Source organism: Clinocottus analis, unplaced genomic scaffold (assembly GCF_023055335.1).
Source record: "Clinocottus analis isolate CAN_PGR_092001 unplaced genomic scaffold, fCliAna1.0.p SCAF_10, whole genome shotgun sequence".
Lineage (NCBI taxonomy): Eukaryota > Metazoa > Chordata > Actinopteri > Perciformes > Cottidae > Clinocottus > Clinocottus analis.
This window is the reverse complement of record NW_027175821.1, coordinates 14,967,075-14,984,690: the sequence shown is the minus strand read 5'-3', so window position 1 is coordinate 14,984,690 and position 17,616 is coordinate 14,967,075. Positions and strand designations below refer to the sequence as shown.

The following is a 17,616-nucleotide window of genomic DNA, read 5'->3' as shown; positions in this document are numbered from 1 at the left end:
TCTTCTATAGTCTTCACACAAAGAGCTGTCAAAGCGAACACCAGAACAGACACATTGTAAAACATGATTCTGTTGCAGTAAGCCTCCTGGATGGATAGGAACTAGGTCACGGGCCGGTTCTTCATCTGCACGTGTCGAAAGACCAATGACATGATCATTTATTTTAGAGTCGACGCCCAACCCCAAACTGATGGCTATTGAACGGAATAAAACTTACCTCGTGGGAAATCAAATGAAACATTTGACTCCTGTGTTGGGCTTTCAACTAAAAGTAGATGCAATTTCTCATCCTGTCCAACAACTTCTGCACATGTTTTCAATCTATGCAAAATTGTATGCGTACACCACAGTGATTACTCTTTTCTATAGGAGTGTCATTGCATCTGTTAGGCACCAAAGCCCTTCATGCATTCAGCTGTTTATTTTGCAGTCTTCTTCTCTCTTTTGCATCTTTTGTCCTTGTGATTTGTCCACATTGTTGTATTTTGTGAGTGTTTTTTTTATTTTTTTTTTATAAAGAATGTGTTTGTAACTACATTTTCCCCTTGTGGGATAATCAACTTAGACTTGACTCATGAGCACATTTTGCTATGATGACACACAGACTCACAGACTTACAAGGTGTCGACAAAACCAGCAACATTTTCATGGTCGGTAACAAAAAACTAACATAAAGCTCATTTATGTAGGATTAACTGCAAAGTGGGAAAAGCAAAGTGTATCTTATACAAATAATATATATATATATATATATATATATATATATATATATATATATATATATATATATATATATATATATATATATATATATATATTATCCTGACCTGCTCATGCTCCTAATACTGTACAAGAAACCAAAAATCCTTAAAGTATCAGGTTAAATGTTCCCAAAATGAGGACAGTGTGTATATTTAAACTTTAATGAATGATAAACCTGTTTGACAGGCTGTTAACATTAGAAGTTGGACTGAACATGAACATTGAACCTGGTGATGTCAGCGTCTCCTCCAGAAGCCAGTGTGAACCAGACCGAAGGGAGTTCATGCCATCAGTAATGAACGGCTCAGCTGACCACCGCAGCAACACAAAAAAGATATCATTTTCATCCACTTTTTTTTCATGACTTTACAGCTTGCGTCTAATTATGGAAGCATAATGGTGTTTGTTCTGCTGTTTTCCATGAGTAATTAATCTTCTGGCTTTGTTGATCAAAACAAGACTGTATTTGCATCCCAAGAAGCCTCTACTGTTTTTTTTAAACCTATTTATTTTTGACAGTGGGAGCCAAAGATTAGATGCATATTTAGTTGGATGTAGTGTTTTTTTTTTAATTTAAAAAAAAAAATCAGAATGGCTATACTGTGATCCAATGTAGAAACCTGATTTGAATGTCCCAGTTCCACATCGGCAAACAGATACTTGTAATTTATGTCACACAGTCTTTACTATTACGGGCGTTCATAGCCTGCAGCTTCCTCGAGATGATTGGAATCCTACTTATTTTAATAAATACCTCAATCACTTGCAAGAACTTATGGACAAAAACAACAACAACACAGAGTGTATCCTGAGCCTCGGGGATGACGGGAATGCCTCTCATCACTGTCTGCCTGCTAAGCATTGGACTGAAATATTGAACTGATAATGTCTTTGTCTCCTCCTCCTCCAACTGGCAGGCTCCAGAATGACACCCTCCTCAAAAAGCACCAACTCTTCAAAGTTTTGGACAAATAACCTTGCTTTAATGGGGGATGTATGTTTTGGCTGCACCTCAGAAAATGTCCTAAAAATCTTACCAGAAACTTGAGCTAACCAAACAAATGAAAAAAGCAAAACATCCTCGTTTATTTGGCATGCAGCTCAGGAGTGGGCAGCGTGTTGAGTGATTCCTCCTGTTCGCTGAGAGGGACTCGCCGTAGGGGAAGCTTGGCTGCGGCTCTCTCTCTGAAAACGACGTCCTCCTCTCTTGTCAGTCCTCCAGTGCTCGAGCTCGCCTTCACAGCAGACTGACGAAGAATACGAGCAGTTTTTTTTTTGTTTTTTTTTTGACAGTGACTGTATAATATCGCCCACCGATACAGCCCGGAGAGTTCGCCCGCCCGCCCGCGCGCCGCGTCGCCTAACCGAAGCGAACCGCCGTTCTGCTCCAGCCGCGAACCGGGCACGTCGCGAGGGCGGGCTCGCCCGCCGTCGCTAAAAAGGTCCCGCTTCGACTGGCTGCTCTCATTGCAGTCCGGTCTGCCGAGCAGAGCGGGTCTGACCGAGGGACAAGCCCCCCCCCTCCTCCAACCCCAACCGTCTCCATTCAAGGATTTATACTTCGTACACATCGTCCTACAGCAGACGACCGGCAGGATTCGCAGCTCGCCTTCTGTGGACAATGTTTCTCTTGCAGTACACAGGTACGCGTTTTCAAGTTTGATGCATACGGTCTTCGTGTTGGCAGCAGAGGTGTTTTTGTGTTATTGTTAATTTATTAGGTCCATCGCCGGACGCTATGTGGCACGTTTTTGTTATTGCTCATCTCGCGCTTGTCGGACGCGAGTTCCTCCAGCCAGCCGAGGGGCTTCTCGCTGGGTTTAGTCCGTAATTATCGGCTGTTGAGACCGCAAGAGGAGCGCCGTGCTGCCGCTCTCCGGTGTGGCAGGGGTTTCTTTTTTTTTTCTTCTTCTTCTTTCTTTCGTGCGCCTCAGCTCACTTGTGATGTGTGCTGGTGAGCTTTGTGGTGACAGACGATCAACAATAATTCCCTGCACGCGTTTTCCTCCCACTTGCTTATCCGTACAATACAATCTCTTGACTGACACTCGCCTTCTGCTGCCGTTCGTGGATGAAGTTTTTCAGGATGGCTTCTGTCCATGCAGACTCCGGATGAACTGCAATTGAAATGCAATTATATATTTTCTCACGCCATTCAATCCGCTTTTGTGTATGATAATCTGGCATCATAATGGAGCGTGGTGGTGGATATAGGCCGTCTAGATAGAAGTTGTTTGGTTCCTTTGCAGCGACGTCCAGCTGTTAAGATGTCCGTGTCAGCACACAAGAAGCTGGCTTTAAATGGGACATCTTCTCTGTGCTCATGCGTCTAATCAGGCGAGGAGGATGCTGTTTGAACTCCCACATTAACCTGCTTACTCTGCTTTATTCTGGCACTCTGATCACCAGCCTCCTCTGTTTATAGTCATGGCAAATTTACCTCTGATGTCCCAGAGCTTCTCTGTTGTTTATGTCTTCGTAGCCTAATTGCTACTTTCCTTTCAGCTCATAAAGGCAATGACTTGTCAAAGATTAGTCTCATGGCATTAATTTGCCGTTTGTCATCGCAGTGAGTCACAAAAAAACATCCACTGCATCCAGTTTGCCTGCTTATCCCTCACCTCACGCGTCAGAACTTTACCAAACATTCAGGTCCTTTTCATGTGTTTTTTTGTGTGTGTTTTTTTACATTTTAGAAGCAGACTGCAGTTGTCTGCTCAAAGTGAGAACTGATTAATGTTGCAATGCAGTTCACTGTTAAACTAAAAGTTCTCCAGTCCCATAATTTAATATAACTTCACAGTGGGTGATTAATAACGCTCAGCATGTAGTCTGAAAACATACATAGTTAAGGACACAAATGACATCATGACTGTGCCTTTTGAGCAGAGGATGAAAATGTGTTTCTTGTCCCGCTCTGATTGGACATTTCTCCTTACTCTGCCACACTGTTGTTTATCTTGCGCAGACAGAACGGATCAGTTCCCGTCTCCTCTATTCCCTTCCCACCCAGAGGCACAAACATGCTTTGAATCAAATTGAGTGAAGGGGGGGGGGGCTCTCGATGACCACTGGGAGAGAAAAGGTCCATCAGGCCTTGTGACGGCCATTTACCTCCATAGTGCACTAGTCCTCTCTGATCAATTGGCAAGGCATTCTTAGATGGCCCTTAATGGTGCGATGGGGGGGAGGGAGGTTGAGTTGGGGCACTTTGCTTGGATCTGTCAAAGAGAAGAGATTTAAAGGTTGCACATAGAGTGCTTGAGAAGCAGCTTAACTATTTCCGTTCTCTTTGTCATAGGATGATACTGGTGCAGAACAAGTTAAGACTTAATACAGAGCAGACTACTGTACGATACTGGGAGATTTGGCAGCTTTGGCAAACTCAGATTTTAATTGGCTGTTGCATGACAATTTGTGGTTACTAAGTGGGCTTCTCATGACGGTAGCTGTCATGGAATAGAAAGACAAAAGGGACAAAAAACAAAAGAAAAAAGTGAAAAACAGAGAATAAACATGAGTCCTACATGACCGACATATATGAGATTTATTTAAAACCAGTTCCTCCTAATAAGCCCAAGTGGAAAGGTATTTGTGAGAAGGGGGGAATTTATTATCACTGTTTATTATCACCGGAGACCGCACCGCTTGCTTTTAGAGTTCAGCCCCATACAGGATGCTTACAGTTTGTCTTCGGACTTTAAAATCATAAATTGCTGTCCTGACAAAGGCTGAATTGCGACTGTAAACCTGCTGGACAGAAATTATCATAATAATGTGCCTATAGTAATAGTGCCTATTAAGTTGGAAGTGAGCATCATTCTCAAAGCTGAAAGTAATATGTGTTCGCTCACCAGCAGTGATTATTCAAATAAATTGGAAGTTATTCAGGACCAGGATGAAATAATGTGCCAAGTGAATGCAGACCAGATCATTTATTTGTCTTTGTTACAGTGACGACTGTCTGGTACCAAGTTGTGCTTTTGTCTGAAGTTATTCTGAAGATAGTCCAATAATTTTAGATATTGTTTTCATCTAATATTCCCTAATTCGTCAAAAACAGTCCAAAGAAATGCTTCTGTTCAGTGATGCTTTGTTTGTAGACTGTGAAACCTTGAGGACATTTGGTGTCCAGCTGCGTTCCTTATGCATCGACATCGCTTTCGAATAGACGACTTGCCACATGTTGGCTTTGTGTGTGCATATATCAAAGTGCACTAAATGGATGTCAATGCTTTCCTATGAAAGAATGTCCCCAGATGTCCCAGAGTACAGAGCCATTGCTGTCACTACAATGAGAACTGCAGCAATATGTCCTTAGACCCTGAAATGAGTTTGCATTTTTGCACTTTGGTTTCCCTCCTCTCAAAGGCAATGTTTTTTCTGGAATGGGTTTTTGATTTCAATGTCTCAAATAATGTCTGCATTAACACCAGCGTAAGAGACTTAAACATTTTGTTCTACGATACAAAAAATCACACGAGGAAAAGGCCCTCTTGGAAATGGTGAAGCTTTAATCGTGTATTAATAAGGTCGTTGCTAACGAGTAGCTGAATAAAACAACAAAACGTCCTCGTCAAGTCTCATTCGTAGCCTCGATGGCAATACTCGCGTTCATGCAAGCATGGTGTAGTTTGTTTAAATCTTCATGTCAGTTTTCTACTCAATTTGAGTGTGGTCACCCTGAAAGAAAAATACATAAGTGAACTCTTTTGTGAAGAGTATCTTGTGCAACAAAACTTATTAGTACTTTAAACTTGTGTTTTTCACAGAGCTTATTTTCTGCAATAATTCAAAATACAATTCTTTAGTTTTTCTCCTACTTGATGTAGTTTTATAGTTTGGTTTATGATGTTTTTCTGTTTACCAGCATTGATGGTAAAGTATATCACTGTGGCACATGTCAAAAGAGAAAGATCAAGTTATGGGGACTGAATCAATAACTAGTATGTGCGGACTAGAGTCTTGTTTCTGTACTGGTTTAGCTGCAACCTGTCTTTGTGTGCTGGTTTTCTACTGTGACTTCGGAAAAAAAAGGAGAACGCCCTCAGTGATCTACACAGTGGAAACGACACTTGTTCACCCCAACCCTTCATTGCAAAACAACTTCCAATCATAACAAACTTTTTTTTTTTTGCAAAGCTCCTAATTGGATAACTGTGTCAATGCTTCTTCACACACGTCTTCTTTTCAAGATGTCGCCCTTTACATGGGGCCAACTCTCCAGCGCGCCATCTGCTGAGCTGACGTTTAAAAACCGCTGGTGTAATAATGATCGTTTCATTGCCTCACCCCTCATCCTAAATCTCGGTGGCAGGCTAATGTGGGTTAATGATCATTGTTTATTCCTGTGTCTAATGCTCACTTGTCTGAGCCCTCCAGATACATTCGACTCGGTCTGATTGTGAAGCTTTTGAAGAGCAGCAGCCGTGTTTAAAGTCAGGCTAAAATGTTGTTCTGAGCAGAAGAAAAGTATATTAGCTCGTGTGAAGATCCCTGTGAGGATTAGCGGTGTTGGCAGCGGCAGCAGTTCAACCTGCCATCTGGTATTGAGTAGCAAAGCTTGGCAGTCTGAAGGCAACCGACTCTGGGACTTTTACCATATCACTGACAGAGCTCTTCATTTCGAATCACTTTCTCGATAAGCAACCACGCAGGGAACCTTGAAATTGGAGCTAAGGACTCTGCAACAGTGTGTTCAGGAGCTTCATGAAAAATGAAGTGAGCCATCAGCCTTATTCTGCATACGCTGTTATATATGTGCTGTGCGTATGTGAGACGGGATTGTGGCGTCGGAGTTAAACCCTGCTGACGGTTTCTTTTGAGCAGGGGAGAATGGAGAGAAGCACTTTGAAGCAGCTGGATTATGCTTTTCGTCGGGGAGTTGCTGTACAACTTTTCCGCATTTTTTTCAGATCGACTCTCAAAAATATATAATGAAAACTTCAGTCCTCTACGTGTGTCTTGACGTTGTGTGTAATCTGCAGTCCCACGTGAGTTGCAAAACACACATGGGTGGCATGTAATCTACATTTGATGCTTGCTGACTATTTTCAATGTATCCTTTTTACAGAAAATAAATAGTTTCCTGCTTAATGTTCGTAAGCAGCCGTTTATCTCTCTCACTCTCGCTTGCTCGGGCGAGCATGCACACACAATGTCAAATTACTTCAAATGTAAACACCAGTTTCTTCGTGCTTAATGAGTTAAGCTCTTTTAAACTAGTCAATTACCATCCTTTTCAAACTCTTTTGACTTGTTTATTGTCTTTCTTTAGCTCGGAATCGATCTAAACTGTTACTTAAATATACATAACTACTTTTTAACCAGGTGAACAGAGTCCTAAAACATAATGTGGCAACATCAAATTTCTTTTTTTGCTTCGACAAACAGTCCAAAAGCAAAAAATATTAAATTTGCTCTGATGTAAGACAGAGAAAAGCAGCAAATTCTCACATTTAAGAACCTAGAACGATCAAATGTTTGGTGTTGTTGTTTGAAAAATTACTTAAACTACCGACTATCAAAGCAGCTGCTGATTAATTTTCTTTTCAATCAACTATTACATGATTTGACTCAACCTTACAGCTTTAAGGTAGATCGACTTCAGTGTGCTGAGGAATGGAAGAGGACAGCTTTCTCTCCTTACAGCTGTGCTGAGACAAAGCAAGTGAAAGTAGCACAACACGTGCCGTGATAGATCACCAGGGGGATGTGGGACACTACTACAGTACATCTGAAGTTACTTGTTCCCTGCTGCTTCAGAGATTGTATTACAATACATGTTTTGCTTCAGCACTGGGTGATAGATTGAGCCATTAGAGCCAACTTTCAGGAGTTGTGTTGTTGCGTTATGTGGGTTTCTTCTTTTAAATATCACAAGAATCTGCATTGCAAATATTGAAGATTTGATTGTGAGTAACCTACATTTGTTGCAGGAAGTTATGTGACATTTATTACGCCATTGCTGCTCTGAATATATGGCTGTGGAGAAGTTGACCCTCTCTGTCGGAATCTGTTCTCTTCCACACGCTGATATGTTGAACATTTCCCCCATAGAGATAGTGGAGAAAGCTGACACCGTGGTTCAGTGGTTTGGACCGGAGAACAGGGGTGTCCATAGAGATTCCCTGTCTGGAAAGCAGCCATCAATCTACTGTAATAGAGACTGAGGGCCCATTTATATGGCTCTTACTTTGGGAAGAAGGAAGGGCTGCAGGGGGGGAGGGGGAAGTAGCACGAAAACAAAATAGTACCAGAATGGATGGACAGAACATTACCCAGAATGCATTATTAATAGAGTAGCAGTCTGTATGCTTCCTGTGTTCTCGGAGCAACTGCCTCTCAGTGACGCAGTATAACGCAGTTTATTTAGTAGAATTGTTCTGCAAGACGTTTTAGATCCTTTTCCAAACCATGTTTCCGTGATAACGCGGCCCGTTGTGGGAAAATTTGGGGGAACTCAGGAATTTTCCATCTGCCAACAAACTTTTTTCTTTTTTTTTTGTGGTGGTGGTGGTGATTTTTGTTTGGGGGGTATTTCTTCCCAGTTTACATGAACAGACTCACACTTACAGATCCCCACTGTGCAGAAGCTTCAGTAGCGCTGGAGAGAGGAAAAAAAAGGAAGCTTTATCTGAAATGTCATTGGAAGTGCTCTGAAAGGTTTGGCGTTGGAGCTCAAAGGAAGCCCTGTACTTGCATGTTTACAGCCCTGAGCCTGGCTGAAGTCAGACCCCCACTGCTGGATAAATGCAAGGCTTTTTTGTGCTCAGCACATCTTACTTCCCAATGTTAGTGTGGTTTCTGGAGGAATGGATGGTCAGCATTTATGGGGGAATGATACAAAACCAGTGCATCATTTTGACGAGGGAGTAGTTTTCAGTTGGGTTCTTTTTAAATTACAACTCTGTCTATTTTGGGTCTTTGGCATGCCAGTTGAGGTCTGCGTTTGTGTCAACTGTCGTGCTCTGTGTCACGGCAGTGGTGAGTTAAATCAGGGACAGCAATCATACGTTAAAAACTCAGTCACTTCAGGACAAAGTTGCACAATTTGTTGTAGAAAAGCTTCTTTTTTTTAACCTTTCGTCACACTTTCAAGACAAGAATGACGCCTTAGCTGGATGGACTCAGGCTGGATTCTTTGCATGTGATTCTGTATCTGCGATGGAAGTGATCTCCGCTCCTCGTGGACTGAAGTAGTAAACCACTCTGTACCTTCGTTTCCATCGGAATCCAACTGAGTGTAATTGGTTTACTTGTAGCGCTGCAAGTTTTAAAAAAAAATATATTTATATAAAAGAATAATAATAAATTGTAGTCCAGCGGGGGCTGCAGGACCCCTTCAATATGAATGTCAGCAGGTTTTAAAAATAAATGTATATTTGTGTAATTAGCCTGTTTGCTAACAACATTTTAATTGTAGTCATACAAAAGTGCTGAGACTCCTCCCTCCCGCTTCTTTTTCCTGTGCGCTGAAATATACAATAAAGCCCCAAAAAAATCCCCCAAATTCCTTCAGGAGTACAGTCCAAAAGAAAAATGATTTATGAGGCAATACTGATTCAAGCTGTTACCAATACCATTTTTGGGGCTTTGAAGGTTCAAGGATTTTGCCCCCGTTGATTAGTTGATCAAATATTCCTTCAGTTGATTTGTCTTTTTATGAAGCTGTTTTTCATGCAGAGTGGCTTATTTCTATGAAACGTTTGAACTTGCAACGCAATAATTAAAGATGATGTCCTTGCATGGTTCTTTGTGGAGAAACTCGGTTTTGTGAATCTGTTGATTAAATCAATTATTCCACAAGTGGCCAAACTCTGAGTGTTAGTTGAATAACAATTTCCGTAGTGGAGGACCGTCCGAGCTAACAGTTTGAGCTGAGTAGGGCATTTCACAATTTTAAACGTGTCCCCGAGATCGTTGACTGGAAATCCCTCTGCGCCTTGCCTGCATTATGCTTCGTCTCTCGCTGCCAGCAAGTCTTCTCCATCAGTATGGATCTACACATCTTTCACTGCTCTTTGACCTCTCTCTCCCTTTCTGTTTGTGCCAGCAAACTAAACTTTTATGTTTGGCTTCCCACATCCACCTTCCTGCAGCGCTATACATAAAGATGGTTATTTAGATGATCTGTCCTCGATGCTGGGTGTCGGTCCTTGTGGGAGGCTCTGGGCTTAAGGACATATGCTGACAACAGCTGACTTCACATCATGGCACTGAACACAGCCATTACAGACAGGGAGGTAATTGGATTCACAAATCAGCCGTGGCTCCGGGTTTATAGTGGCACTGGGCTTTATGGGTCGTATTTCAAAGACTGGTGGGCAGTTTGTCAGAGAGAGATGGGGGGGGGGGGGGCTCGATGGTAACGAGAAACTGGTGCAGGAGGGAGAGTCAGAGGAGCATCTGAACCCTCATTTTGTCTCAGGGACACCACTGGGGGAGAAGCACAGATAAAGAGTGGATCCAGACACTCGCGTGTCCCAAACAAGGTCTTTTCAAATATTATAGCATTTTGGTGAAATGGACAGCGTTGTTTTTAAAAAAAATTTCTTTAATGGAAATTGTCGTTTTTACCATCTAGCCTTGCCCTTGTCTTCTTTTAGTTTATCTGGTTGCCTTTTTAATGCTTTCCGTGGATTTTGTGACACGAAACCACTTACTTTCTACAAAATGTTTTTCTTCCTGTTTTGGATTTTTCTCCCTTGTAGACAAATAAGATATCTCCTGAGTCACAGGGATGTTGATGGTAAATTGTGTCTGTTAGTGTGTGTGTGTTTATAAGACTGGGTGGGAGGAAAAGCTCAGGATATCTTCTTGCTGTCTTCCTCTCCAAGAGCTAAAACATACTGCGGGTTCTCCGTCATGCTTTCTGTGTTTGTCCCAACAGAAGTCAGTCAGGAAGATCGATATGAAGATGAATTATTTTGTCCAAGTCGAGCGTTGCACCAACAACCTGCCATTTTTAGGTCTCTAGTGAGCGGCCAAATGGTTCCCTTTTCTGATGAGCGTTGATCTTTAGCTTGTTAGTGCGGTCCCTGGACCGACGCCGTGCAGAGAAAAAAAAAGGGACCAGGCTCAAGGGTAACGTGCTGTGGCTCAGTGCTGCTCAGCACCACCAAACAGGTGTTGGGTTTTGTAGAATTGTAATACTCTGGGGTGTAAATATTGGATTTACACATGTATAATAAAGAATTGTTTAATGTGCATATTAATATACAAGAGAGGGATATGACAATTAATAAGGGATATTATTATGAAGGATATGTAATTGTATGCATAAGAAGGTTACTGTATGTTTTTCATTACTTCATAATGATTCATGGAATGTATTGAAGCAAAATATATACAGTCAGTGCGTTTACATGCTGGTAATAATTCGAATCTTGCTTTAGTCGGACTATGCTCTCTCTCGGGGCAACTGCTGTTATCCGAATATACATGGCAGTGAATAAATCGAATCATTGGCCGAATGCATGTCATATCCGATACGCTAGGTGGCGCTGTTTTCATTACATGTAGTGGTGATACAGCCATCTCCGCTTGACCTCTTCACTCTTCATAAAGGAGAGAACCCCGCTAGCTTCGGTGGTTGTGGGGGAGCTAGCGCAGAGCAAACGGGGAACTAGCAGCAGCGCTAGCTGGCTACATCAGGGAGCTAGCAGAGACACCCACCGAAGGTCCTATCGGCTCGTAACCCGACTTTTACGTTTGTTTGTTTCTGCCGGCCGTGACAACTTATCGTCTCTTTCGACTTCCGGGTCACGACCTGGAAGGGAGGGAGGGAGGAGGCGGCGGGATCTTGAGCATGCGCACAAACGCATTGTCCAGTTCCGATCCGATTCAGCGTTTACATGCAGCGTTATTCGAATTATCAATCGAATCGAATCGAGTTATCCAGGGGTGTTAATCGGATCGTAGTCGGACCGCAGTTATTCGAATAAAGGTGTTTACATGAACTGGATAATTCGATTTTAGTCGGACTAAGCCAGTTATTCGAATCCATGTAACCGCACTGAGTGTTGATCAGGTAACATGGAGTCTGTACTGGAGAGTGAAGAGGTCATTTACACACAGATTGGGGGTTTAGTGTCTACAGGAGAGCATTTGGTTTTAGGAACAAAGGGGATGGCTGGACCACCTGTGGTCTGGGGAACTTCCTCCAGTTCTTATCAGGACAGGAGGGGGATTCGATTTGCATTTGACATGCTGCAGAAGTGGGGAGACTTTACATGCATGGGGTTTCTGGAGGATGACTGTAGCTCAGAATAGAGACTTCCTGTTGCACTGTAACCTGTAGAACTGAATAACAAATTCCTTCTGGGTCAAATACGTTGTTAGCTAACGCAGGAGGGCGGAGTGAGGACTTCAGGTACCGGAAAACAGGAACGTTATGGAGCCAAACCTGCGCCAAAGAGAGACTCCGCCCCTGTGCGACTCTTAGCCAATCGCATGCCATAAATTTGAACCAATAGCCAAGTGAATGTGTTGTGTTAAAACTGAAAACGGAACTTGGCTCGGCCTCTTTCCTTCGATGACGTCGAGAGACAGCGAACTGCGTGCAGCCTGTGGTTCCGGCTGAGATCTAAAGGGCCTTGATCAAGTACTGTACATATCAAATTTCATCATCTCTTTTTATCAAATATTTTTGTTATAACTTATTGATTCTGCTACTTTTTTCCTCACAACCACCTGGGATTTTTGGACATATTTAATACAGGCGAACCAGGGGTCCCACCACATTTCTATGTGCCCAACAGAACCGGTTGGATATTATGTATTATGTTAACTGTTCTGAGGGATATGAAGGGGAAGAGCACGCTGGACTGTATTGGAATTATACTTGTTTCTCTTGGGCTAGTAAGTATAAAAAACTGCAGGCTAAGACCTTTTTTTTGTCAATTGGTATGAACTATTAATACTTAAAATGGAATTTAATCTATATTTGAACTGCATTGGATTCTGTCAGTCTGCTTGTCAACGTGAGGATTATTTGGTAGGTTTGTGCAATATGCAGCGTCAATGTGTTTTTGATTTGAAGAGCATTGATAGACGGAGAATCAGATGTCCAATATGTGATGCCAGTAAGTCAGCAGCTTATGTTTGGGTACACCTGCATTGCCTTAGCAGGAAGTATTGGTCACGAGCAGAATGATAAATTCCTCTCCCAAAGGCCCCAGGAGCATTTTAATGTTTATTAAAGGTGCTGGTGGGTTGAAGTCTTCAAATTAACCTAAATCGGTCACAATGAAGTGTCATTGGCGGCGAGGATTAGATCTCTCTCAATAAATCACCTGGCTAGAGTGAAACAGATGATTTAAAGGACTTCAAAGTGACGTGTAGCTCTCAACTCACTCCATCAAAAAAAGATTTCGGATAAAAATCCATAGTATTGCTTCTGTTCTTTCAAAACATATTAATATTAATAAAGTCCACAAATTGTTTCGCAGAATAGAATGCAACTACTGTTTTTCTTTTAGATTTTGCAATGTCATCAACTGGATAGCTATTTTTTCTCCTTTTAATAACCTACGATAGTGTCAACGTAAAGGAGAATATGACAATAAGCTGACGAGAAAAGGAGTGGGAAAGGGGAATGGCTAATGGCTTCGTGAGAGCTCTGATTTGAGACAGAAACACTCTTTTTCTGGAGCACCCACAAAGTACATGTTGGATCCGGGGTCAGTGAAGCCGCTAAATATTTTGCAAGAGAGCCAGTTGTGTCTTTTGATTATCTAGTCTTTCATTTCCCTCAATTCTCATTTGGACTAATCCCCAAAAAGTAATACAAAGACATTAATTCTGCTTTGCAAAAACTTGGCGTTGTCCAATTCCAGTTGATTCGAGACCAACGTTAAACCTCTTACATCTTATGAGGAGACGATACAGTAGTAGGACTCTTTGCTCTGTTCTGAGGATTTAAGCGTGTCTGATACTATCTTGAGGGTGACAAAAACAACAACAACGTTGATGTTAATACAATCAGTTTTAAAGGGAAGTTTGCCACCTTTTGAGAATTTGACATTGTTTGTTTCCCTGTTGCAGAGCATCGTGCTCGTCACACTCTTGTGCACAGAAACAGGGAATAGAAACATGGGAGACGTTGTAGCACTCATCTCTACTTGCCTGTTCAGACGATCTCATTTTCAAATCACTGTTGGAATGAAGCTGTCAGCACCAACCACTATGAAAAGCGTTTGTGATAGTGCTTGTGTACGCATGGTGTTCCCACACTTGGATGCTTTATTTGTGTGTTTTATTCTATCTGTATGGAAATGTGTGCTGTTGGAATTGAGATAACTCTGCATCAGCATCCCCTGCTTCTGTCTAGTGTGTATTAACAAGTGCATACAGAGCTTAAGATTCATAGCTATTGCGTAATAATTACCTTAATATGTTGGATTGCACTGAAGGATTAGTTTTCATCCTGGATTAATCCTTACTAAACCAATTGTTACTCTTCAATGTTAGGAAAATGTCCTTTAGAATGCCCTGAAGGCTACAGATGACGTCTTCAGATCGCATGTTTTGTCCAACACAAAATACAGAGAGTTCAGTTCACTGTGAAACGCGACTAAGAACACCAGAGAAAAGACTCACATTTTTGAAGCTGGAATCAGAAAAGGACTGGTATTTTGCTCAATCAATGATTCAAATGATTAGTTGATTCTTTGAGGATTCTTTTTTCAAACTACTAATTGCCAAATAGTTTGAGCTCTAATCTTTAGTTTCTTCATGCTTTTATTAAACGATTTCAGTTACTGTTAAGATAAAGTCAAAGGACAGGAGTAAGATAAGTACGATTTAGGAACCAGAACATGCACACACCACATTACACATCCACCCAGAGGGTTGGCACAGTTCGTGACGACTGAACATCACCAAGCAAACTCGAGTGTTACGGGTATTTTCATGTAGTGAATAATCAGCCTGGTGTTAGCAGTCTTGTTCCGTAGTCTTGTTCTTGTCATGCCCTTTCTTTCCTCTTTCCTCTCATCACATTAGCCATTGATAACACTGTGACCCTAAATGTACCCAGTATGTCTGCTGTGATGGGTGATGGATGGATGGATGGATGGATGGATGGATGGATGCCATGAGAAGACAGGAGAGAGTTAAGAAAGAACAGATGAGTGGAGACAAGCTCAGTCAGATCGTAGCCTGTGGGGCTGTCCCTTAGCATGATCTACGGGGCTTCATTTGTTTGTGCTGTTTTTGTAATTAAAGAGGGAAGGCCCACTCAGTGGAGTCTGGCGTTTGGCATAGTTTTTCTCCCCTAATCTTCCCATAAGACCAGATAATTAATGGTGGGATGGCAGGCGTGTCCGCAGTGCGCAGTCCTTCTGTTAATGGAAGGGATTCATCTTGTTTACTCAATTTACTCCATGTTTCCTTATTCAGAGCTTGGCCAGGGTGTCATGGCCGAGGATTTGAGATTTGGCATCGGTCCAGACGTCTGATGGCCGATGATATCATGACAAGTACTGCAGCAGACATGGATATTCTCAGCTAGGGTTTAGTGCTCATCCTAATTGTCTGACTTTTATCCTCATTGTTTCTCTCAGACACATAGGATCTTGAGTGCTGAAAGTTCAAGCATTACAACCCAATCATCCGTCCCAGTTTAAGTTTTAAGTACTTTTTGAATTTACTTCTTACAAAAATGTTATTTTACTGTACAAGTTAAAAAAAACCTTGAGCTGTTGAGGGTCCAATCCATGTCCTTACTGTTGTCCACAAGTCCCATTTAAAATACAAACAACCTAACCTGTGTTTGGCCCCAAGACCAATGGTTTCTACTTAATACAATAATCAATATAGGTGGATCACAAATAAGTACACTTTGACTATTTAATGTTTTTAGAAAAAGACTAAATGACGGACTAAAACAGTGGATGTAAGCTCTGATTTGATGTATGAGAGGGTATTTAACTCAGCAGGACAATGTTTGTGTGCGTGCTTGTAGGATTGACTAAAAATAAGCAACAGTGATAATCGTCCTGACTGAACATGTCACGCACTACAATGGTGTGGCTGATTGCCGTGTTATTTATAGTCTCTGGATAACAATGGATGTCTATGGCACTGAGGAAAGATCCATATGAGGCTACACGGCATTACTATAGTTATATTGCTGTGTAAACTGTCGAATGCCATACGAGCTTAGAATTGTTTCCACTGATCGTAGATATTAATACATTTGACATGCATGTATATTTCTTCCTTATTTTTGAGTTTTACGCTGGAGGTAGCTTGTCGCACACAGTCGTGGGCATGTGAACGGAGCAGTGTAGAAATGAGCAATACGCCCATGGTAGAAGTGTTCCTGTGGGCAGCCAGCTGCTCAAATCTCCCCCGGAGCTGTGTTTTGACAAAGGCTTCTGAAGCCTACTGACCAAACCCTCGTCAGCCGTCACCACCACCACCAAGAGAACCGACGACGCAGAGACACCACTCCAGAGAAAATGTCTTTCTAACTGCAAATTTATTTCGGAATAAAGCGTCTGTTGAGTGAGAACGAGGCGGGGAAGCGCTCTTTGGGATTGTCTGGTGAAGTGGGTCTCTCTGTGTGAGTGACGTGCCGCACACGTTTCTATTATTGTGGATCCCAGGGAGAACGTAATCCCAAGGAGCTGCTTCAAGGTGAACAGAGAAGTGTGGGGATGAGAGCGGTTCCCATCTCACACCAGTTGTTTAGGGCCGTGTTTTAATTGGCTCTGCACATGTTGCTGCAGCCACTCTTCAGGTCCTTGAGTTTTATGTAGTAGAGAAGCTGTTACTGCGACAATTAACATGCAGGGAAAACACAACCGCCCAGTTAGCCGGCTCCGAAACAGTGATCGGCTTATGAATGGTTTTTAAACGAGGCTTAGAGCTCTCAAGGTCACTTTTACCCAGTGGTTTTCTTTTTGTGTGATCATATCACATTATCTTAATTAGCAGATGGGATTTGCCAGTTTGTCATAAAATTGTTGGACTTTTACAAACATTAACTTTTTCTGTTCTCCTTTCTCCATTTAAAAAAAAGAAGAAGAATACAAATCCTGGCAAACACATCATGCGATATGATCAAGTGCTAAGAAGAGCAACTAATTGGACCTTATGGAGAAATTGTTTCACTGCTGTTTCCGAAATTTAGGATTAAACTATGAACCTCAAAACGGTATGAAGGGATAAAATTGTCTTCATACTTACAAAGCATTTTAAAGGGACAATTTTCCTTCTGAGTCCTAATATTCTATTGTAGGGACGACATGAACGTATAAAATGAAAATGCCCATTTGAGCTCGCCTCCATTGGTTCTGGCTATTTGATCCAGGTCAAAATGCAGCTGTATTTCCCTCTCCGAACAGTCATTTGATGAGTTCTGTGCGTCCTGCTGCTCATCCTACAGTACAATTGCGTGTAGGGACCATAGTTTATAGGAGTCATAAAACCACACAAAGGGTGCTGGAGCAGTAAAATTCCATAATTCAGTTTCACATTCATTTGCATTGACAATCATAACTCCTCTGGAGCCAGTCCAGAATCACGCAGCCAGGAATGAACATCTTGTTAAAGTTTAGAGGGCGTCTGCTTCCCCGCTGAAGCCCTTAGGAACATATTTCGGCAGTATATCAAATGGAAATCTTTTTTTCTTCAGACGCATTGGATCGCGTATCAGTCTGAAATCAATCAACAGTTAACAGTTGTGTCAGCAGTTTTTAATCGTCAGATGCCATTTGCATTTGTCTTTCTCGCCTGGGAATTAAAACGCAGCAGCTATCACTTCATATTTGAACATTTCCATGAGTTTACAGCATATCATGCATACGTGATCAACTTTACTTCAACATCCACATTACAGAGACA

The 17,616-nt window shown here is 41.9% G+C and overlaps 1 protein-coding gene across 7 annotated transcripts in view; it reads left to right on the top strand.

The window, feature by feature from the left end:
• The window catches only part of enox2 (ecto-NOX disulfide-thiol exchanger 2), a 154,095-nt gene that overhangs the window by 39,543 nt on the left and 96,936 nt on the right, over nt 1-17,616 (top strand). The window contains exon 1 of one of the 7 annotated variants that reach the window (XM_068592462.1): nt 2,106-2,405. The exons of 5 other annotated variants lie outside the window; for them this stretch is intronic. In XM_068592462.1, coding sequence (XP_068448563.1) covers nt 2,384-2,405 — 22 coding nt within the window. In that variant the 5' untranslated portion in view covers nt 2,106-2,383. Of the gene's footprint in view, nt 1-2,105; nt 2,406-6,446; nt 6,484-17,616 lie in introns of those variants that run through there. One more of the 7 variants, XM_068592471.1, reaches the window with a different exon arrangement.